The 23,776-nt window shown below is 43.7% G+C and overlaps 3 protein-coding genes across 3 annotated transcripts; all 3 read right to left on the bottom strand.

Moving 5' to 3' along the window:
• Positions 1–51: 51 nt before the first annotated feature.
• LOC119398678 (uncharacterized) lies at positions 52–17,470 on the bottom strand. The gene is made up of 4 exons (XM_049417385.1): positions 17,266–17,470; positions 7,509–7,633; positions 2,142–2,355; positions 52–261 (listed from the first exon to the last, which is right to left on the bottom strand). Exons 1-4 carry the CDS (start codon positions 17,444–17,446, stop codon positions 98–100), a joined length of 684 nt encoding a protein of 227 aa, XP_049273342.1. The 5' UTR covers positions 17,447–17,470; the 3' UTR covers positions 52–97.
• On the bottom strand, positions 7,416–8,786 carry LOC125756167 (uncharacterized). The gene is made up of 3 exons (XM_037665509.2): positions 8,520–8,786; positions 8,409–8,456; positions 7,416–7,633 (listed from the first exon to the last, which is right to left on the bottom strand). Exons 1-3 carry the CDS (start codon positions 8,734–8,736, stop codon positions 7,452–7,454), a joined length of 447 nt encoding a protein of 148 aa, XP_037521437.2. The 5' UTR covers positions 8,737–8,786; the 3' UTR covers positions 7,416–7,451.
• On the bottom strand, positions 10,892–13,089 carry LOC125759191 (uncharacterized). Its single transcript, XM_049417602.1, has 3 exons — positions 12,982–13,089; positions 11,215–11,301; positions 10,892–11,106 (listed from the first exon to the last, which is right to left on the bottom strand). The coding sequence occupies exons 1-3, from the start codon at positions 13,063–13,065 to the stop codon at positions 10,900–10,902; spliced, it is 378 nt and encodes a 125-aa protein (XP_049273559.1). The 5' UTR covers positions 13,066–13,089; the 3' UTR covers positions 10,892–10,899.
• Positions 17,471–23,776: the final 6,306 nt, after the last annotated feature.

Genomic DNA, 23,776 nt, shown 5'->3' with positions numbered 1-23,776 from the left:
GCTGGAAACTGCTGGAACGCGGTGGATGCCAGGAATGGATCACGGCTCACGCAGAGAGTAAAATAACATATTTTATTGAACAGAATAATTAAGTAAATTATTCTTTTATGCCCAAGGCCTTTGCTGTCTTTGGCCTCTTGCCGCAACGGCCAGCTTCCGTGAAGTAGCTGCGCAGATGTTTGCGCCCAGCGGCAAGGCGGTGTTCCGCAGGGGCTCCTGGCGGAGGCTTCGGGTTCGCCTCCACGTACTTAGCCAGGCAGTCTACAAAATCATACAAAAAATGTCAACCAGGGTACCTCAAAATAAAATTGTGAAATTGCAAAAAATGAAACTATAAATTACAGCACAATACAGTTGCACACAGAAAGGCAACATTGATTTAAATTAAAAGATACAACATTTCTTATATCCGAGAACATTAGTCATTATTTAAGACGTATGCTGCTCATGTCGTGCTGCACTTGGCAGTATGATCAGTTTAACAATAATTTGCATTTATATGCAGGGACAAACATGCATTGATAGCTACAGACTCCCTCAGATCAGGGCCACAAGAAAATTTTCAGCATATCCTAAATGTTGTCCAGCCATTGTATCTGAACACTTCAATATCTAGTTCTCTATTTTTAAGTAGATCAGGCTACACTTGTGCCAGGCATTAATGGGTTTATCAATATTTATCTCCCGCCGTTTTCAACAATGGCTTTTGAAGCACTAAAGAAATGCTGGCCAATGAAATTGAAAAGCGTGCTCAGCTCTATCAGATCTCACATTTCGTTTGACACCCTGCCGCAATTTTACTGCTCTTGTGATCATCCCACAATAAATATACTGCCATAACTCCTAATGCACTTTCTTTGAAAAAATTTCAGCTGTTAAATTCTGTGGATATGCTGGAGATCAAATGCATATCTGCATATTCATGGGGAAAAGCAGCTCAACAACTAAATCGACACAGTCAAGGCGGTGATGCAGGCTAGTTGGTTGGAGTGACTCGTATTCATATTGGTAGCGCAAGAAAACAACTCAGACACAGGAAGAACACACACACAGTATGGGCGCTAAGCATCAACTGATTTTTTACTGGAAGGATGTACAAGCCAAAAAAACCTTAGAGCAACAGCGCATGCGCACCATCAGTGTTTAGCTGATACTGAGTCTTGTTTTCCTGCGCTACCAATATGAATACGAGTAAATCAACGCACCAGACTGTAAATGAGCTCTAGTTATCTGCACTATTGTGCTGCGAGCATCAGAAAAAAATCACGCATTGCTTTAAATAAGCATGCGCTGGCCAATGATAACTTCTGCACTTTTTAGAAAAATGAGCTTAAGGTCAAATCACTGTAAGGTTGCGACATTGTAGTCATTGTAACATGTCGTTACTGTTACTGGTGTGTGTGTATGTCAAGTCACACATGGTCGTATACACATCCAAAGCCTATGGCAGGCGTATTTTTTCCATCTCGCTGTTTTCTTTGTTTGTTTGAGCTGTGCTCTAGATCTGTCCCGACTTTCCAGCTCCGATTGACGTCGCGTTAAGATTTTTATAGTACGCGTTCCTTGAAGATGAGTACTATAGTGGCACGAGAAGGCAGTTCTCAGCTGCGTTTAAGCTTAACGTTGTTGATTTCACCGAAGCGAATGGCAACATGGCTGCTCAGCGCCACTTTGTTTCTTAAAAAAGCGCCGCGTATCGTCTGTACATAGAGGACTAAAAACTGCAGTGACCTCTCATATTCTACATTAGTGCTGGCGTAAAGCGTTCGTTTGCAACATAATAACTAATGTGCAATCGTTAACATTTCTTCTCCCAGAAACGTGCACTATAGCAGAGCACAGAAAAGCAAGCTGGAGAAATGCAACCCGCGGAAGACATCATCTCATGGGCTGAGTGCAGTTCATCATGAACGGGTGCAGCCAAGTGTACCCGAATTACCAATACTTTCATGCTATTAAATATTCCATACCCTTACTAGGTCAGAGCAAAAGTCAGAATCGATAAGGACCAAAGTAGCAAGCTTCGATTGTACTACCAATGCGAACCCCCACAGCTGTGGCAGAACAAACACATCTAAAGCTGTTTCAGCAGACCTGTCTTAATCAGGGCTGCAATTCTTTCTTTAATTATGGTTACTTACTCATCACAACTTCCACTTTTTCAGGCGTGGCAGGCACCTTTGCGCTTGCGTCCCTCTTTGTGCGGCATGCCTGACCTGTCAGGCTCCTTTGAGCTGCCTCCGAGGTCGTCCAAAGGTGCCGTGCCACGTCTAAAGTGCACCTCGCGTCAGAGGCGGCCCTCATGATGAAATGCCACTTGGTCTCGGACATCCATACCCCTCGTCCAATATGCACCTGCACAAGTGATTCACAAAGCATTAATCTTTTTTTCTCAACAAACAGCACCAGTGCTAGACCTTTCAGGATCAATGACATACATGTATGTCATCCGCTAACATGCTCAAGATGGTCAAAGGCATACATGTACATCATCGCCTGTATGTTTGAAAAATGCACCTTTTTTCGATAACTTTATTTTGCTTGGCATGTACTGCCACAGTGCAGGAATAAATGAAATTTTTTGTGTACTCGTGTATCTTATTTTTTTTTTCATGCTTTATCCCTTAAACACCCATAAAGTATCTATTGCAAATACTGATGCAAGATTCTCTGAAAACGCTGTTTATTATTTAAAAAAACATAATGCATTAATTGTCAGAAGTTTCCTTACACAACATTAAATTAAAATTATTAGGGTGGGAATATACTTCCCTATGGGCCTTTGGCAGAACTGTATCTGTGAGGGAACTTTTGAAACATGGTACGGCATGAACGTGAACATTGCACGAAGAGCAAACAATCCTGGATCTCATGTCATTTTGTTCATTTAAACGACACCAGAAAGTTTGAAGGTTCATTGTCCTACAGGAAAATGTAGTACAGGTGAAAGCGGCACTTGGCCTGGCACACCTAAAGTTTTTTCGGTCACCTTGGAAGGCATTCAGGGCGCGCGCGTTGCTGCCTTTTATATTCAACAATTTCCCTTCAAAAGTTGTCCCAGGACAACCACCCATTCACAGTATGACAGCCACTCTGAGCACGACATCACACAGACTGCTGACCTGATTGTGTGTGGAACGCGCCTAAGTAAGATTGGCTGGTAGAGTGGCGGCACTTGTTGGAGCAGATATCAACCGCTCCGCGATCTTCGTCTCTGTTATCAGACAGCGTGCGTGCTGCCAGGCACACTGGGCTATGGTCTCAGAGATTGCGCACAACCTGTCGGCGTGCAATCTCGGAGGTCATGACTGGGCGAAGCTCAAATCGTCGAGCACGCTCATGAGAGCTGTGCAATCGTCAGCGATGCCAGCGTGTCTCATGAGTTTAGAAGGCAAGGCAGAGGTGAGAAGGAGGGTATAACATAATTGTCCGTAGCGGCCTTGGTACACGGCGTGTCGCTAAATTTGTGGCGAGAATGATTTGATGATGTTCTAGCCTAAACGCTGACAAAACTTTACACAAGCGTTCCAGGGGCCCTATAAGAGTCATCTAGTTTCTTTAGAATTTCTCTTGCCGTTACTCGTAAACAAATTGTGTATGTAACGACACAGTTTTTTTGTCACTTTATGGTCACTCTAAAAAAATTGCAACGTCTTTCTGAAGTAGATTAGCCCGAAAAATTTTAATCAGCAATAAAAAATCGTTAAGGCATTTAAACGGTCTAGTTGGTGTTGACCGAATGCTTCCATATTACTAGCAAACACACACAAGGACACCAGTGAAAGATGGGACAACTGCTAGACTTCAGACGATTTTAATCGACATGAAAGAAAATTTATAGCATTTCACTGCGCACACACAGGCAGGTACAACGTCACAAAGTACTTTCAAAAAGAATTTCATTGCCGCCTATCTCTGCCGCCCGCATACACGTAGTTTTTTGCTTGCACAGATAGTCCAATTCTTTTTTTGACAATGCGATGGAAGGAGTGGTGACACATGCGTCACCCGCCCTTTGAATTTCGAGAGCCTCTACTCTCTCCCTTTCCCCTTGTTGCCCTCCAACGTGCATCACAGAAGTAGCGTCATATGCAGGGATACAACCTTCCCACTTTTTGCGGTGCATCGCCAATAAACCTCCCCCTGCTAGTGATCTAATAGCCATGCGATACTACCTGAGCCGTTCATTGACGCATCTGCCGGTGTGGCCTATGTACACTTTGCAGCAGGCAAGTGGAATGGAGTACACGACTCCTGTTCTGCAAGCTGCAAACTTGGATTGGTTTTTCTTAGAACACCGCGGCTTCTCAGGTGCCGTCACTACGGAGCATGGCCGTGCCAGCTTGTTAGGAGCCGTAAACAGGATGTCAAGACCACATTTTTGCGTCACTTTCTTTTGATGATTTTCTTTTCATTATTAATCTCGACAACTTGCATGATTGTGAGATTAAGGCGAGAGCAAACAGCGCTAAACACGGGACAGAGAAGAAGAACGACAGAGTTCAGCGCTTGTGTCTGTCGTTCTTCTTCTCCGTCTCGTGTTTAGCGCTGTTTGCTCTCGCCTTAATCATGTACTAACCAGCCCAGTTAAGCACACTCCTGATCATAGTGAGAGCTCTGTTTTTAGCATTTTAAATATTTTTAAGACATGTGCAGGGGGACTGCAATTCACTCATGAAATGCCTGTGGATGGCACCATCCAGTTTTTAGTATTTTTCCTTAGCTTCATGAGGGAGCGCATACGCTGGATGTACAAGCTGAGTTCCAAAAAGGAAATTCTTATTTATTTATTTATTTTCATACTCTCAGCGCATCAGCTCATTTGAAGCTGGTTAGGCAGGAAATTGTGATGAACAGCCTACGTGCGGCATTGTAGAAGTCGTGCCCACACAATGTTCAGGCTAGCTTTACTGAACAGGTCACTATATAAGGCGGGCTACCCTCGAGAAACCATGGTGTCGATTGCTGAAATGCTCAACGCTAGCTTCAGAGGGAAAGAGGCCAAGATGGATCTAGACAAACGCAAGCTACGGTTTGCAATCCCGTACGTTCACAGCGTTTCCCATTGGCTGAAGAGAGTGACGCAAAAATGTGGTCTTGACATCCTGTTTACGGCTCCTAACAAGCTGGCATGGCCATGCTCCGTAGTGACGGCACCTGAGAAGCCGCGGTGTTCTAAGAAACACCAATCCAAGTTTGCAGCTTGCAGAACAGGAGTCGTGTACTCCATTCCACTTGCCTGCTGCAAAGTGTACATAGGCCACACCGGCAGATGCGTCAATGAACGGCTCAGGTAGTATCGTACGGCTATTAGATCACTAGCAGGGGGAGGTTTATTGGCGATGCACCGCAAAAAGTGGGAAGGTTGTAACCCGGCATATGACACTACTTCTGTGATGCACGTTGGAGGGCAACAAAGGGAAAGGGAGAGAGTAGAGGCTCTCGAAATTCAAAGGGCGGGTGACGCATGTGTCAGCACTCCTTCCATCGCATTGTCAAAAAAAGAATTGGACTACAGTAAAAGCTTGTTAATTCGACACCCGTTAATTCGGAAAATTGGATAATTCGGACACATTCCCTGGTCCCGCCCAGCATATGCATTGTTTAATGGCATGAAACTCTCGTTATTTCAGTCATATTTGACCACAAGTCGGTTAATTCGGATGATTATCGGAGCCCACTGAGTGCGAAGCGATGCCAGTGTGCGACGCAGAGGAGCGAAAACGGTGTTCTCCAGCAACAGAAACGAGGCGGCACAGTCTGCATCACCATCGTCATCAACGGGAACCGCACGGCAATGACGGCAATGGCGTTGGTGGTTGATTTCAGGTTTGCACGTTTCGGGTTAGTGAAGGCAGGGAGGTCTTGAGCCGCGGTCACATTGTGAACCAAGTCACAAGTGGCAAAAATTGCGGCTCTTATGCCGTTCTTATGCAAAAGTACAGGATTTACGTATTCATCAAGAAAATGCAAGTGTAGTGACGAAATAGACATTTGTTCATTGTTTTCTTTTCTTGATACTTTCGATAATTTGAAATTCAGTTAATTCGGACATTTTTTCCGGTCCCGTGAAACCCAAATTAACGAGCTTTTACTGTATCTGTGCAAGCAAAAACTGTCTGTAAGCAGGTAGCAGAGATAGGTGACGGTGAAATTCCTTTTGAAAATACTTTGTCTGTGACGTGGCACCTGCCTGCGTGTGCACAGTGAAACGCTGTATATTGTCTTTCAGGTCAATTAAAAATCAGTTGAAGTCTAGCAATTGTCCCGTCTCTTTCTCTGGTGTCGTTGTGCATGTTCGCTAGTTATATGGAAGCATAAAAAATTGACCTTAGAGGGTCACAATTGGCAATAAAATTTAAGCCTCAAAAGGTTAGTTGTTTTTAAAAATTTACTCACTCACAGAGGAGTGAGTTGATTTAAATTTATGGAGGAAACAGTGTGAAACATTCAACAGAAATGTGTTCACGCGCCATGGTGAACTATATATTTAATTAAAAAAACGACACGTCACCCCTCAAGCAATCAAACAAACCATTGTTAAACAATGATGTCATAAAACATCGTCGAGGACCAATATTCATCATGCATTTCGTGTGCCAACAGCTTTGCTGTTAAGTGCCAAGCAAGTGGGAGGCGTGCACTGCTTCTGCCTAATGTCCTGCTTAAATACAATATATGCAAAGCACCTGTGGTTCACAAATATTGAGGACAAGCTCAAAGGGGCAACTTCCTCATTGTGAAAGGCCACTGATAGTTGACACATTTGTCTCTAAATTTCCTAACGATAAAGGCCTACAATATTTCTCACGTCACTTTGTTTTGATGATGATCCAACACACATGCTTTATTAAACTCAAGCTGATAGCCATGACTTTGGCAGGGCAACACTAAGTTATAAGCCCTTTTGTTAATAAGGTTGTTATGTTTTCCAGCCTTATGTTTAAACAGCGCCCTGTATGACCTAATAACTGTGGCCGCATGTTAAGCGTATCCTGTGCACGATGCCAAATTTCTATTCATGTCTGAGTGCCTACACCAGGAATCTTTTTGTTCAAGCTCTGCTGAGGTATTTATCTGTCATTCTAGAAGTACGTATCACCTTGCATGATGCAGAAAAGATTATGTTAACACCATATCCTGACCCGGTTTTTTCAGGCTGTGATAGACGTGCAACACTCTTTCACTTCCTTAGTCCTTTGCCTGTATTTTCGCACTTCTGTGATTTGCGCAGCTCATCTTCACCTTGATACTGGCCTAGAGAATTTGCAAAATACACTGACACAATAAAATTCACTATAATGACTCACAGATGGGCACATTAGAGCAAGCCCTTGTGTTAAATTTCCTCGCTGAAAAAATTTAGCAGAGTACTGAATTTAGTGGTGGTGATGAGGATTTTGCAATTTGTTAAGCACTCATAATTACAGAGGAGGTGGTTTTTTACACATTTAACAGAGGGTATTACACACACAGACACACCAAGGTAAAAAAAAATGTATGCTTGCCTGTCCATCCACAACATTGAAGAGCCCCTCTGTGAAGGGGCCTGTGGGAGCAACCTGCGCATGTGCAACTGTTTGCACACTTTCTTCATTCGGTGGCCCTTCCACTTCAACTGGGGCTGCCTCAGCTGCACACAACAAGCAAACTAATTGAAGCATCGGTGCACGTTTTTTTCTTGGATGCAATGACGACTACTCCACAACAAAAACACCCAAATGTATTACACATACTTATTTCATCTTTTTCTAGTCACTGTGCTTTATCAACTATATCTGTGACACGTGTCACAGATATGTGCCATACATTCAGGCAGCGCCTGAATGTATCAGCCCATTCTAGAATATTTCTGAATTTTCCACTCGGATTGCTTGCACATGCATTTGCTTGGGTACATAGCGAAATGTACATGAGCATCACTGCAAACACTGGAATGTATGATCACACATGTACAAAAGCCGGCACATTTCACCAAAGATCAGATTCTCAACTAGTGACAACTGTGAGCTTGCCACTATCACTGGGCTGTTAAGGTTTTTTGTTTGGCAGAGACTTCCTCCATAAAGAGTTATGTCTTTACTGGTTTGACTGCTATGTTTTTGCTCCATAACAGTATGGAACCTAGCATCCAGTAATTAAACATTGACGACTGTGCTGCGACCAGTTACAGAGATCTAGGAGCCAGCTATTACATGCTTAGCTACCACATGTTCCAGTTTTCTTTATTGTTTCCAGCAGTTCCCAGCATTCAAGACTATAATCATGATCCCCATTCTATTGTCAGCATCTCTAATCAAGACACATACAAGTCTGCTGCCTGCGATTATGTGCCTCACTCATTTCCCCTCCTCTCTAAAACGCCTGTAAGGTCCTTCGCGTAAACATATGAAATGAAAGTTGCATACTATGCTCGTGCGATGTACCGTATATGAGCGTCTGTGGAAGGCCCAATGCTGCAAAAAGTAACAAATATGTCATTACAAACTACACATGTGGGCACACATGAATGACAATACCTTCATCCACAGAAGAGTCTAAAATGAACTCTGCAATAACATTGCCAGCTGAAGTGTCAATATAATCTGCAGGCTCCGCAGCTGTAAGCTCTCCAAGGCTTGCTGCGCCTATAAACTCCGAGTTTGCCACATGGCTGGTCCCATGTTGTGGCGCAGGAAACAGCTCTTTCACTGCCACTGCAGCTTTGTCTTCCTTCACTGCGAGCAGACTCTGCATTCAGTTTCAATAACACACAGTTCACATTAGTTCGGCAACACCACTGCATGCCGTGAAGAAAAATGGGTTACTGGAAACTAATACAACTGAGACACTCTCCGAGCTTTGGAGGAAAGAAAACAATGATAAGAAAAACCAAAAAATAAACTGTCTCGAGAAATGCACAAAAAACATGATCACTTGAGCTTCACCTACAAAAGGAGAACGGGATTGTGTAATTGGGCCCCATTCGCATCAGCTAATCAATCTCTAGCCTAGTCTTGCTTCTCAGTGGACATTGTGCTGCAAGGAAAGGAACATCTGTGCACATAACATTGGCCATTTTAAACTATCCTACAATGACTACTGCCAGTGCAGCTGCAAGGAGCCCACTACGCCATAACTCTTCCTTCTGCGAATTGGTAAAGTGCCCATTACGTGTCCGTAAAGCAACACACGCACCCATGATGCTGCATACTTGGTCAATGCCATTATTGATAACGATATTTAATTATGCCTATGCACTTTGTAATTGGTGGGCCTTTAAACCTACAATACGTTGCAGAATTCACGTGTTTTGATGCCTGATGCAATTCTACACTTCTGCCACACAATAATTAGTGCGATAAAGGGAAGACAACCGCTCAGAACACGAATTGAGGTAACGCCGCTAAAGGAAAGATTGTTTCTCGTGTTGGCTGAAACAAACCCTGTTTTTTGCATTAAACATGGCTTTATATCTTTATTTCTTCACTAAAGCTGCAAAGAAATGACCACTGGCACCCCACGTTGCAAGAGAGCGAAGATGCATATGATCCTCACTACGTGACCTTTTACTGGTGTATGCAATAAACCCCTTCCAGGTAATGTCGTACCTGTACATCCACCGCAAACACCTTCAATATGGTCAATGACAAGCAAGTATATCATCGCTTGTACGTTTAAAAAGTGCCCCTTTTGTGATCATTTCTCGTGCTCTGCATGTACTGCCACATTACGAGAATACATTGAATTTTCTTTTTCACCGATGTCTCCGCTTTTTTTTTGTGCTTTACTAGAGCGATGCACCACCTAGTTTCTGTTTCGTAATTTGGGTCAATCCTGCTTCTCGCGCCTGCAAAACTGATGGCTGTCTGGTTTAGAATCGCGCGAAGGGTGACCATTTTCTTATTCACTCATTTATTGCTCCGTGGGGCGCAGTTATGCCTGTTTCCGTGCAGGTGCTGACTGACACAAACGATGCCGCCGCAGCTGCGTTTCCAGTTTGGGGACTCAAAAAAACCGCTTCTGCCTTGTTGCCGATAAGACGAAGAATTATTGTACTTTTCTGGCTTGTTTTTTTTATTCCCGGATGCGCACACGAACCATACAGTTTTCTTCAATGCGCTAACCCGTGCAGGTCGCTTGTGGAAGTGCATGCCAGTTTCTTAGCTGCAAGTGAGTCTAGCGGCGATTTGGAGAAATCGCGGTTAGACTGCCAAATCATAATCTTATTCAGTGGATGTCAGCCCATCATATAAAGAGTTAAGAGCTCAGACTCAACTTTGAGGGTTGAGTGACATCTTAAAAGTGCTAGGTGAGATGATGCCGACTAGGTCAGAGGTGACTTTTCTTCCTCAGTGTTTCCACACTTTGTACTCTTATTTTTGTACGTCTGTGAACTACACAGACAGTAAGACATTTACACAGACAGTAAGGGGTTTACAGACAGTATGACGTTTACTGCAATTGATAGTTTAACAGTCATATAAGCTTTTTTAGAATTTATCTTGCTGTTTTTCATTAATAAACCATGTGCGTGTAGCAACACAAACAATTTTTCTGTCACTTTATGGTCACCCTAAAAAAATAGATTCAACTGAAAAAGTTAAATCAACAATTAAAACATATACCATGGCAGGTCGCATTTTTCTGAGGATTAGGAAAGCTGGTGCATCTTTCGTGACGCAGAAACGATATTCTAAACATGCTGAGACGGTTGTTCAAATAATTTCATGCGCAGCTACATATGTAGGAGTTAGAGAGAGCTCAAAGCCAATGAATAATGCGTATGCTTTCCAGGAACACAGGGCAAATATAATTATCAGATGGGCCATACTATAAGCAAATTTTGTAATAACTTTTTTTTTTTGCATATCCTATCAACTTCAATTATTTTCAATCATATTTACAATGATGTTCTTGTTAGTAATGAATCACCAAGAAATGCATCCTGTACTTACCTATCTTGTCAAGTAGGGCATCTGTAAGTCTACCGATTTTGTCTTCTGCTGCCCGCAAGTCCTTCTTCAGCCGCCTAATTTCTGAGTCTTTCCTCTGTTCATTCAACCTAAGCTCATCAATTTGTTTCTTTAAGCTGTCGACTTCATCATCGGAGTGCAGTTCATTTCCCTAAAAATTGAAACGTGATATGGTAACAAAAAGAATTTGTAAGTAAATTTGCTCCACTTGCTGTAGTCAACATCCATTTTCAAAAATTCTTTTGCTTTTCATTCCCACCTTATGCTCCTCCAAGATTTGCCTGTGCAGCGCTTCCTGTGCTGCAGCCTTCTGGCGCTTGGCCTCTTTTTTTTGTGCGGGTTCCTTCTGGAAAGCCAGAATGTTTTTGAAAATAGGAATGTAAAATCAGTTCATGTATCAAATATTTCAACTGTGAGGTTACTATACTACAGCAGCTACCTCTATAAAATGGCTAGGTTACCTTCTTGCAATTCTTTAGCATGCATTCTTTAGCATGCAACACTTTTTCAGCATGGTCAGAAATCGCTGCCAATCGGTTGTTGAGGCTCCTGAGAACACGCGAGCCAAACAATAGTGCAGCACATGGCCTGAAATTTACAATTAATTCTCAAAATTGGCTAGAGATCGTTCCCTCTTCTTTCTAAAAATGATGCCATATACCCAAATGACCGCGCCATATACCTAAATTCACAGCCATTGGTTGATTTGACCTTTGTGAGCCGCATACTTACTGCTGCCGCCATATGCCCAACCACGTGTGCACTCGCGATCACACTGACAGTAAGCCGCAAGTTCAAAGAAAAAAAGAAGAAGTGCTCAGCGTCATAACACGCTCATGGCATACCTCCTTCCCTTGTGTCACCCCTCCTTGCTAAGCTTCCAGCGCACTCGTCGGCACGAGAGAAGGTAGAAAGCGATTACAGCGTGCGACAACTCTCTGCAACTCCACTCGTACTTGACAGATTCTCAAAACTTTTGCAGCGATCGATTCATGAGGCAATAAATTCCTTTAGTGAAGCCATTAGATGATTACTTGGAAAAGTGCCACAGGGCCCTTTTAAAAGGGTCCTGAACCACCCCTTAGGCACATATTATGGGTAGAAAATGCTGCTATAAACATCTCAGCGAGCTCTTGCAGAAATGTACGCCCTCACTTGAAAGGCCCATCATCACTCACTCTCTTCTGAGCAGCTAACTTTTGTCATGTAGCAGCATGTTGCTCAGATGTGCTACTTCCTTTCGTCACTGTGTATAACCCCTTAAGCAGTGGTGTGAGTAAATGTACACATCAAGTGAAGAAGTTTGCCCTAATCCGTATTACATGAACCAGCTTAAAATGCAATGTGCGCATTTGTAAATGCTTCTAGAGTGGTCAACTAGTGCCCTTTTAACTTCATTGTACTGGGTATTGTCACTAGCAGCAGCTAAAAGTCGGCTTGGCCATTAGGATAATGCGGTTTTGGTTATGGAACCATTCCAGTGACGTTGCTGGTGCAGTTGTGTAGGCCAGATAAGCTTGTGATGTTGGCTGCAGCACAGGTGTGGTGCAATGCACGCAAAAAACAACTTCTTGGCAAAGCATGTATCAGTATTTCGGTCTTGACGTAGTATTGTAGAGCATTTCCATCACTGGCAGTATAGACATAGTGTGGCTCCATATCTAGCACCTGCACCCTTCCTGGCAGTCACATGCTATCATGCTCACTGTTCCAATGAAAGATTGTGTCAAAACTCATAACGTACCCAGCATTACAGGTGCTAAGGCAGCACATCACTTTACCAAAGTCCAACCATTTCTAAAATTTTATTACTGTTCTTACCTGTACACCTACTCTGTGTAATACTGATTCTTATTTCTGATTATGGGAATCAATAACCATCATATAATGGAGGTTGTGCCAGCACATCTTGTCAGAAGCAGTGGGTAAATAAGGTTTTATGGGAGTTTTTTGTGCCGCTTTCTATGGAGTTTTAAATTTCACTGTCGCACAAAAATAAAACATTATTGTTGTAAAAGATACACACCCTTTTCTTGCGTGGTTCTTCCTCCACAGAAACTTCAATTAGCCTCGGAAAAGGCTCCCTCATTTTTTTTATCTTGCCATTCATTTCTTGTATGGTGTCTAAAATGAAAAGAGTACTACTATGTTGCATATTTGTGCAATCAGAAGTGCAGAGATTCGACCATGCCATTTCGCATATGCAGGACTAACATAAACCACTTCACTGTCACTCCCGGTGTTGTGTCTTTTCTTTGCAAATAGAACTTCCACATTCTGAGAGCATGCATAGCGAAAGTGGGCTGGCAAGAAAGAAAGAACGAAGAAAGAAATATGGTGTCTCGGTCTAGGGCAGCAGTGGACCCACCTTTAACTATCCTGTTACCGTGACAGTGTGCTTGGTGGCACCGACATGGTTTCTCGACTCCGGAGAAATGATACCAAAATGCAGTGTGATGACAGACATTTAGCAGACAGTGAAAGGGACAGATGCTGCTTGGAAAGTGGACTGAGAGGACATGAGTTTATTATCTCTATCTGTGTGTTCATGTAACTTTTATATAATACAGTTTGTGTTCTTGAAGGAAAGAAGGGGAAATTTAAGGGGTTGTTTTTCTTTGTTAGACACAATATTAATGAGAACTAACAGACAATGACGTCAAGGAAAGTGTAGGGGATGTTATTAGTAGTAATCCCAATGTAAATGTGAAGAAAGAGAAGTGGTTGAAAAGATAACCTGCCGCTGGCAGGGAGCGAACCTGCGACCTTTGGTAACGTGTTCGATGCTCTACCAAATGAGCTACTGCAGTGGTCATCCCGACGTCTACTGCATGGGGTGTTTATGTGCAAACAAACCTGGGAGTGTTAGTGAGTGCCGCTAGTAGCCACGACGGCGAGTTTGAAACACTCTGTTTCCACCTGTTGGCACCACGTAACACATGATCTTATTACAAGCTGGCAGCTGAACAATAATCCCTTAGACGCGTTATTCGAAGGTCACAGGTTTGGTTACTGCCAGTGACAAGTTATCTTTTTGTCCACTTCTTTTTTCTTCACATTTACATTAAAAATATTACTAACATCCGCTACGCTTTATTTGGCATCATTATCTGTTAGTTTCATTAGTATTTGTCTAACGAAGAAAAACGAGTTCTTAAATTTCCACTTTCCTTCATTCACAGCAGCAGCCTGGATGCCTTCAGGTAGTATGCAAGGAATTATTGGTCAGCTGCCAGCTCATATAAGATCACAGGCTACGTGATGCCAACTGGCACAAAAAGAGCGTTCCAAACTCGCCATCATGGTTGCTAGTGGTGCTAACACTCCCAGGTTTAAATGCACCTGCATACGCCATAAAGTGATCGGGGGGATGACCGCCGCCATAGCTTAGATGGTAGAGCATTGGACGTGTTATTTGAAGTTTGCAGGTCACGTCCCTACCAGTGGCAAGTTATCTTTTCAACCACTTTTCTTTCTTAACATTTATAATACAATTACTACTAATACCATCCCCATGCTTTTCTTGGCATCATTTTCTGTTAGTTTTCATTAATAGTTTGTGTTCTTGTAATTGTTCAACGTTGTCGATGTGTCTTTGATTGCTCACAAGCTTGCTCTACAAGCCACAACACTCGGGGTAACTGAAGCTGTAGAAGTGTTATCTGGGGAGCACAATGAAACATGGACACAAGAACAAACGAAGAGGACGAGACATGCATTCTTAGTTTGTTTTTCTGTCCTTGTTTTGTTGTGCTACCAAGACAACACTTCTATGATGACTGACCAACTAGTCCATTTCGCCACCCTCGCTGGTTTAACTAAAAAAAAAACCACAAAAGCAAACCCCCCGCCCCCCCACCCCCCTTTTGAATACACTTGTGTAGCAGCATCTGTGGAGAGGTCATACAAAAACAAAACATACAGGTTAAATTTTAAACAGATAGAGAGTGTGTTTCCACAACTGCGTCTCTTCGCCTTCGTCTCAACAGTGCAGCCATAGTGAGTCAGCGTGCCATGTACATCCACTATTTGCTGGATGAAGAAATTCAGTAAACTTTCATATTGCTAGCGAACACGCACAAAGGACGACATAGAAAGAGACAGGACAACCGCTAGACTTCAACTGATTTTTTAATCGACATGAAGGGCACAATACATTTCTTTGCGCACACGCAGGTGCCACGTCACAGACAAGGTTTATCCCCCCCAAAAGAAAAAGAAAAATTCTCCGCCACCTATCAGTACCGCCAGTTCACACGTGGTTTCTTCTTACACAGAGAGTCCAGTTCTCTTTTCGACAACGCGATGGACGGAGTGCTGACACATGGGTCACCCGCCTTGTGAATTTCGACAGCCTCTACTATTTACCTCTTTCTCTGTTCCCAATATACACCTTGCCACAAGCAAGTGGAAGTGGAAGGTGTATATTGGCCAGACGGGCAGATGCGTCAATGAAAGGCTCAGGGAGCGTCGCACGGCTGTTCGATCGCTTGCAGGGGGTGGTTTATTGGCGATGCACTGCAAGAAGTGCGAGGGTTGTACCCCAGCATATGACGCAACTTCTGTGATGTACGTTGGCGGGGAACAGAGAAAGAGGCAAATAGTAGACACATGTGTCACCACTCCGTCCATCGCATTGTTGAAAAGAGAACTGGACTCTCTGTGTAAGAAGAAACCACGTGCGAACTGGCGGTACCGATAGGCGGCAGAGAATTTTTCTTTTTTTTGGGGGGGGGATAAACCTTGTCTGTGACGTGGCACCTGCGTGTGCGCAAAGAAATGTATTGTGCCCTTCCTGTCGATTAAAAATCAGTTGAAGTCTAGCGGTTGTCCTGTCTCTTTCTATGCCGTCCTTTGTGCGTGTTTGCTAGCAATATGGAAGCATGCAATCAATACCAACTAGCCCAGCTTAATGCATTAACGAGGAAATTCAGTAACTGCTGAGGAATTCACTCTTTTTACAGTGACAGCTATCGAGAAGCTCAGCTGTTTTAGTCTAAACACTTTAGCAATTTTACTAGCAGCCAGTTATTCGTTAATGCATTAATCAGCACATATTTTTGTTTAGTTAAGGTAATCGTAAATAAAAATCCTCAAGTTCCCGAGAGCCCCTTGCTGCATTACTGGCATGTAACTTCCAGGGAACGCAAAAAAAAAGAACGGTGAGGAACAATCAGAAAAGAAGAAAGATATAAATACATAACATAGCGGAACAAAACAAGGACAGAGAAAGAAGCACACAGGACGACCGCAAGAAAGATAGTCAGGGTTAATTAAGGATAAGGAATAAGCCCAATATCATACACCGCTTTCTCACTGAAAATGAGCAATTGTGTTTTGACGTGTAGAATTAAAATACAGGCCATACACATTTTACTGCCTTAATACTGTAATAAACAACTTATTAAAAGTGTTCACTCCATGGCTTTTCAAGCTGGCTAAGTTCTGCTGTCGCAATCTGCAGACGGTGGCACTCAACACAGCTATTCACAAACTCTGACATATCGGTACTTTGGGCATTCCTTTCACCTTCCATGTATACCCACACGCACTGTGCTTGGTGGAGGCTTGGAGAGGAATTTCTAGATTTTCTTGTTCTAAAGGCAGCCCACCTGTAGACACACAGTACTCGTGCTTGTCTTAGTGTTCCTCTATGTTAACACACGCACTAGCTTTAGAACATTAATTAGCAACCAAGTATCCCATTAATACATATTTATATTTATAAAACTTCCGGAGCCCTGAGAACAAAACAGATGGAAAGCTCGTATATGTTAGGAACCCAACATTAAATGTTAAGTCAAATTATCGACTAGCCTGCCTTCCATGTCTTGAAACAATAAAAGCAGTTCGTGTCAAACTTTCTGATATAAGTGACTCAGGTGGATAAGCTCTACTCGTCGTTGTTGGAGTTCGGCGTTAAAAAAGCTATACGTTGAAAACTATATTGCTACAAATGCTACCTCCACACATGCAACATAATATCTATTAATTCCGATCGAGCTCGGCCCGGATATACACTGCAGCCCGATTTGTTCCCTTCAACAGCTTGCACAAATAGCAATTGCGATCGATAATTTTAATGCCGGTCGGGTTCTACTATAATCTCAGGTGCAGCCTGCGGCATCTGTGTGAAACGTGCAAAAGGATGCTTGTCTGGACAATCTTTACTGAACGGAACACACTGACGTTGAACAGATAAGTAGCTGACGTGATATTTAGCGCTTCGTAACAAACTTGCCGAAAGTTCGAATGTATAAAGAGCAAAATGTAATTATGAACAAAACAATGCGAACAAGTGCTCACTTACCGGCGAGTGCGTGGACAGTTGCCGGGTAGAAACCCTCCGTCGACCCGTCTTCACTACGCCAATGCGCTTGTACTTTCTTGGTCTTGGAAAAATCGTCAGCGTCATTTGGCTCAAATCCCTTGATTAGCCGGTCAGGCAAAACCGCGCGGTAGCCGTCATCGTACTTTACATACGCAAACATGTTTGTTGTCGTGCGGCTGATCGTGAACACGTTTCCAAACAAAGCAAAGCGACAAAAATGACGACTTTTGGCTGTGACTTTGACTGACTGCAGCTACGTTTGGCTGCTCGCAAGTAAAAAAAAAAGAAAACAAAAAAAATTTTGTTTCTGTTTTAGAAACATATTTCTGCGTGTAATTGAAAAAAATTTGTTGCCATTAATAAATATTTTATAAAACGTGTAGTGCGACCTAAATGTGTGGAGAATCTGAAATTTGTTTTCTAACATTGCAAAACTTTGAAGAACGAACCATTGCAGATATGATGTCAAAATTAAAGCTTTAGGAGGGTTCATGCAATACTTACAAGATGTATAATTTATCATCTTGAGCTGACAACTGCGATGTTCAGTAAACGAGATCTATTTATTCTCACACTTAACAAGAGACGGGTAAACCGTTTTACATATATGAGTAGCGGCAATAACCGTGCTCGAAGTGGCAGATAACTGTTTTAAGGACGTTGAAATGGCACACGAACGCCTACACATCCCACAGCTAGTGCACATCGCAGTAAAAATTCTAAACATTCATTACAACATATTAAAACTTAAAAGACTTTCGCCACAACTCCACGTGTAGGCCTACTATGCTAACGCACAACAAATGAAATTGCAGGACGCGTCTGACTCGTAACTGCGGCATATATTGCCCTGGTGATCGCACGTTTTGTGGAACCGCATGCATTGCATAATAATTCTTTTAATGCACAGAAGTAGTATTGTTATATGCTGGGTATTTCATCATGCTGGGTGTTTCATCATGTTCACGAACGTTTTACTGAGATATGTAACTTGTACAGCTCTATTATCTGCTAGTTTTCACTAAGGTTGCTTCAACGAAGAAACCAGCCCTAAAAAGTCCCTTAGTTCATGAGTACAGCCGTGCAGCTGGAAATAAGTAAAATAAAAACGAGGCAGAGCGCTGCCGCTCACGCTTTTCATCAAAGTTTCATGCAACTGGTGCGCGCAAATTCTCAGAATAACCATGCATGTTGCTACGTATGTGGCCACGAAAGGATACGAGGGATATTGTGTCAGTGTACGAGCCTATGTAGGCCGATGTGATGAGACTGAAGACGGTGGAAGCTAAAATACGTGTGTTACTTTGCCCTAAATCGACGCACTTCATTCCGCATTTCATTCAGCCCCCCTCTTTTAATTACTAACTTCATACAATCCACGAGCACGAACTCTCCCAGTTGGACCTCCTTACAGAGGAGCTGTGACTGGAATAAGGCTCTCACTAACACTCGCTTTCGCTGCAGCTTGACGTACTGGATTTAGTAACTTTCCCATACGCACGTGAGGCGCTGGAATGTTGGTTTAACCCTTTGTGGGTTCATCAATATTTTTCACATGATAACAAAAATTATGCCTGTGGAATAACTAAATAATATGCTTAGAAATAGTATGAAACAATTTTCACCAAAATATAACCATTAGTTTACGAGAAAAAAGTGGGACGTATGTGTGCCATTGACCCATGAAGCGCCTTCGAAAAAGTGGGACAACACCTGTCCCATTGTCTCATGAGGGCACTACGCTGTAATCCTTTTCCCAAATTTTTGGCACATAAAGGCCTGATGTTGTACAGAGGAACACTTCAACGACTGCAAAGCAATATTATAGCGGTTGACCTTTATTCAAATGGTGGTACACAATCTGCACCTGAGCCTCTAGTGCTGTGCCCAGTGACTCTGTCTGAACTCATCAGGCATTTTAGCTTCTTTCTGTTTCTTCAGACGGTGTAGATAAGGACAAACAGCTAAGTTATGCCTGAATTTCCGCGCATATATAAAATTGTGGCTATGAATCAAGGCAGGCCTCATCAATGTGGTGTCAGTGAATGCTCTGAATCCTGTAAGTACATTTACAACTGCTGCATCACATTCATGAACTCTGTTGAAGTCTGAGATATAAGTTTTTCTCATAGATCTTGTATATTGTTGTTCTCTATCTCTTCCTGACTGTCCAGAACGTCAGTCTCGTCATTCTTTTCCTTCGGCCTTCAGTTTCTAAAGCAACGTCTTAGCCACAACTTTTGGTATCACTGCCTCTGCACTAGTGGTAAAAAAGATGAAAAAGAATGTCAGGGCCTTCTCCATAATGAAGCGTTGTCTTGTGATGCAATAATTCCCACCAAACTTAAAAAACAGTTATGCGAGCCTATTATGTAGTGCGGCTTAGCAAGGAAGTGCATTTTTCATTCGAGTGCCCTCCTGACACGATTTTTGGCTGATATACTGCTCCTATTTCGAAAGAAAATCCACAGTTGCATGCTAGAACTACTTCTCTCAAGATCCAGAAAGGAAAAACATACCATATATCTAGAGCTTAAGCTATCTTGCACGCAATAGAACATCAGTATAAAAACATTTTTCAACAGAACCATACGAATTTAAACTCAACATTTCACCGGCACTATGCATCGCAAACATGCGAAATAATTTTCTTGTTTCCTAAATTTTTCTTATACACTGCAACAAAAAAAGCATTGAGCTGATGGTGATGCGAAGTGGCAGAGGAAGCTTTCACTGAAGAAGAAAAAGTGGGACATATGCGTCCCATTATCCCTCAAAGGGTTAAAGCTAACGCTCATCTTCCATGTCGCATTGCGTGACCTCATAACTGTTTAAATTATGACACTGTACTGTTGGGAGTATGAAAAATGTACATAATGCACATTTGTCCAGTAGACCTTTGCGATTAACACGCATATGTACAACAGCGCGAAAGAAAAGCACAAAAATTCCCCATGTGCGGAAAGCATAGGTCGGCAATTAAAGGTGCAGCTCACTCAGACTCACTCACGAAATATATTTTGCTCTTAGGGCTCACTCGAACTCAGGCTCACCAATATTTACCCTCAATCGGGCTCACGTACTTGGACTCGAGACTCAACAAAGTTTTCCTTAACCGGACTCACTCGAACTCAGACTCACCGCCCGATCTGAGTCCTGAGTGAGTGGACTGATTAGTGAGTTAGCCAACCTATGGCAGAAAGACCTAGCTGTCTTGTTCGTAAACCTATGCAACTGCATATATGCATTATTATGCATACAGTGCATATATGCATATGAGCTATTATATGCATTATCGCAACAAGCACTGAGCCGATTTTTGTTAACTGTGTATGCGGCCCAAAATGTCCATGTACTGCATGTCAGTCATCCATAAAACGAAAATGGTCCATTTCCAGCTGGATTATTGAACCGGAAATCCTTCCTGCTGGAAATACTTGCGGTTCGATAATCCAGCTCGAAGTGACTGAATATAATCATAGGCGTGCGTAGGGTTCCCTTCAGGTGGGGGGCGAAGGTTTATCGCAGTGCGCCCCCCCCCTCTTAGGTGACTAGAGGGGGCGGCCTCTGAATGTGCGCCTCTGAATGTGCGAATATTTAAAAAATGAAAAGCAGCGTTGTGGGCGGCCTTCAGGCTGCCGGTTGTGGGCGCCACTCTGGCGTTCCTGTTTTACCCAGGCGACGTGTAAATAAAAGAGTGTGTGGAGAGTACTCGTTGAGTGCGGACGTTTCTCTGCTTCAGCGCTTCGCGCCAAACCGCGTTTTCGGGCTGGCTGGCGTCCCCGCCGGTCGCGTTGGTCACCGGCGGTCTCGCCTGCTGCTACGCCGGGACTACCAGCACGCAACACAGCACTCATGTTTCCCGACGTATTGCCAGATGGCGTCCATATCTCACACAGCGCCTCTTCTATCGTCTTTACACGACATTTGCAGCGAAGCACGCAGATACGCGGCCAATTTTTTGTTCCCGGAACCGTTTAACGACCCGTACCGTGCGTTCAACTCGATGAGTGTGGTAAAATGGCGTGAATGCACCAGGGCAACAATACCGATATATTTCGACCGTGAGAATCTCTGAAAGCGTGAGATAAGGAGAGGGAGAGCCATGATGGGAAAGAGTGCCAAAACGCCTGTCTACACTGTAAAGACACTGATGTCGAGATTAGGGACAGCCCAGTAGGGAGTGGCTTAATCTGAGGATAAACGGATTGGATAAGGGAATGTTGAGGCGCACCAGCAGTGGCCACCTCCCCTTTTCTTTGTTTACCGCAAGGTACTTAAGACTGGACGCAATCCGTTTCCCTTCAATCACTAACTGATCGATCGTAAGACTCCGTACGATGCAACGTTTGTCTGGGCCGTAACCACTTGGTAGTCAGACTCGGTCAGACTCGGTTCTTCGTATGTAGTAACAGTGTTCTAGGCTCTGACTTAAGAAATGTTAAGTAGAAGAGTAAGACGCAGTTGATGTCTATGTTATCATCAGTGTGCTTCGGCAAGATGTACATATGACTGTAAATATTTCGCTGAAATTACCTTCAAGTATTTATTGCCTCCAACCTGCCTTCTGTTTCATCGACGTCGATCATCTCCTTGACGAGACTTCAGTCGACATCAGGGAGAAAACGAACAAGGAAAAACATAACTGGCTCGATCAGAGGGGCTTACATTGACCTCGTCTTCTCAAATTTGAGGTGGGATCCCCTACAGAACCTTTGGCTTTAGATTTCACTATCATAAAGCGGTCATAATGAAAGGAAAGCGCCCGCCGACATCTCGACATCATATGCGTAGTGTGATTATTAAAGAACTTTGTATGTACTGTACTCACGTGCGAAAACGGACGAGAAACAAAGAAGGCTGCCCAGCTCCGCACTTGCTTCAGACTCGATCAGAAGGACTCACATGAACCTCGTCTTTTTAAATTTCAGGTTGGACTCCATACAAGAACCTTGGCTTTGCGTTTCACCATCATAAGGCGGTCATAATGAAAGGAAAACGCCGCCCACATCTCGACACCAAATACGCAGTGTGATTAATAAACAAATTGTATATATTGTACACACGAGTGTCACGTCTTTGCGTGATCGAGTGGACAATGTTCGGGGGGATTCACGGTTATGATCCCCGGACTTCGCCCACTCGTCGTCATTCACTTCGTGGATATGCTGTGACTTTTTTATTCCAAGGCAATGCGTGGTATGCGGAAGAAACTCGTCCTTGGCTCCTTGTGGGTTCTGTCATTGCTCAAGCACCACGACACACAGCAGTAGCTGCCGTAGCTTGGATCGCCCGACGGCGTGGCATCAGCGCGCTCTAAAAATGTCACTAAGTGCATGCTCCGCTGTGAAACTACGAAAAAGATATGTGCCACGTCATACCTGTACAAGGAAGCCCCTCAGAATGGTTAGCGAATCGACGCACAATTCGATCCCGCTGACACATTTCTGACCCATTAAACGCGGACGTACAAACATATTCTGGATTACGTGGATTATTGACAAATGTTATCGCCCTTGCTAACGCCCGGGAGGTAGAAGAGGATGTTATCTGCCCGAATATTGTTCAGGACATCACGGTGGCTAGTATGCCTTTCTGAGGGGAATGCTAAATACAACAGAGTGGCTTCCACAATCATTGATAATGTGACTTATAAGGTCCATGCCTAAATGGCAGCTCCAAACAACACGAGCAAGGGAGTGATTCGAGATAGCGATCCTGTCATCGACCAAGACGAACTCACGAGACTGATCGTCCAACCACTGAACCCAACTGCTGTAGGAGTTAAGCGAATAAAGAGTACAAGTACGCGATAGTCCTTTTTGACGGACTTAAGTGTCAGAATATGTGAGGTTCCGCCCTAGCCTAGTCAATGCTCGCTATACCGGAGACAGACCAACATTTCCTATACATGCGGGAGACTAGGCCACCGAGCCGACGTTTTCCCATCCCTTGAGGGCGCGATATGCCGTGGTTGTGGCGCCAACAACCCGGACGATCTACGCAACTGCTCCTCGAAATGTGCTCTTTGCGGGGGTAACCATCTTACCGCGGGCAAATATTGCAAGCGAAGATTTCAAGTCCCATGCGTCATAAACCAGAAGAGTACAGCACAACCAGAAATCCGAAGCCCACGACTCGACAAGAGCAGACCCTTCCCTACTGAAGTCGGCTATCAGCAAGTGGTTCTGGTCCAGAAGTACAGAGGCAACGGCTACCAGGTGCTGGCGGAAGATAGCAGCCCGAGCACAGAAAGCACGTTCTCCTCCCGGGGCCGCAAGAGCCACAGGTCAAGCTCTTGCGAGAGAGGGTGATCCCGGTCCAAGAGCAGATCCAGGTCCACAGGTCGTTCCAGTTTCCGGTCGCGCAGGCTCAACGTGAGCATCAAGTAACCGGCAGAGCAAGGCGCTCGTACCACTTGGGCATTTGGAGTCAAGGGACAAACCAAAAAGGTAGCGAAGGCACACCGCCCGAGCATGGTAATGCTAGT

Source organism: Rhipicephalus sanguineus, chromosome 7 (assembly GCF_013339695.2).
Source record: "Rhipicephalus sanguineus isolate Rsan-2018 chromosome 7, BIME_Rsan_1.4, whole genome shotgun sequence".
Taxonomy (NCBI): domain Eukaryota; kingdom Metazoa; phylum Arthropoda; class Arachnida; order Ixodida; family Ixodidae; genus Rhipicephalus; species Rhipicephalus sanguineus.
Note: the sequence above shows the minus strand (reverse complement) of the source record. Positions and strands in the feature narration are given on the sequence as shown.

What these genes read in the sequence shown, in the direction of transcription:
- LOC125756167 (XM_037665509.2), bottom strand. Translation starts at nt 8,736, where the DNA reads ATGCAGAGTCTGCTCGCAGTGAAGGAAGACAAAGCTGCAGTGGCAGTG. An exon ending in AGACTCTTCTGTGGATGAAG is followed by an intron (nt 8,457 to 8,519) that starts GTATTGTCATTC and finishes TACTTTTTGCAG; the next exon opens with CATTGGGCCTTCCACAGACG. An exon ending in CGGTACATCGCACGAGCATA is followed by an intron (nt 7,634 to 8,408) that starts GTATGCAACTTT and finishes TGTTGTGTGCAG; the next exon opens with CTGAGGCAGCCCCAGTTGAA.
- LOC125759191 (XM_049417602.1), bottom strand. Translation starts at nt 13,065, where the DNA reads ATGAATGGCAAGATAAAAAAAATGAGGGAGCCTTTTCCGAGGCTAATT. An exon ending in AAGAACCACGCAAGAAAAGG is followed by an intron (nt 11,302 to 12,981) that starts GTGTGTATCTTT and finishes CTGGCTTTCCAG; the next exon opens with AAGGAACCCGCACAAAAAAA. An exon ending in AAATCTTGGAGGAGCATAAG is followed by an intron (nt 11,107 to 11,214) that starts GTGGGAATGAAA and finishes TTCAATTTTTAG; the next exon opens with GGAAATGAACTGCACTCCGA.
- LOC119398678 (XM_049417385.1), bottom strand. Translation starts at nt 17,446, where the DNA reads ATGTTTGCGTATGTAAAGTACGATGACGGCTACCGCGCGGTTTTGCCT. An exon ending in AACTGTCCACGCACTCGCCG is followed by an intron (nt 7,634 to 17,265) that starts GTAAGTGAGCAC and finishes TGTTGTGTGCAG; the next exon opens with CTGAGGCAGCCCCAGTTGAA. An exon ending in TCAATGTTGTGGATGGACAG is followed by an intron (nt 2,356 to 7,508) that starts GCAAGCATACAT and finishes TCACTTGTGCAG; the next exon opens with GTGCATATTGGACGAGGGGT.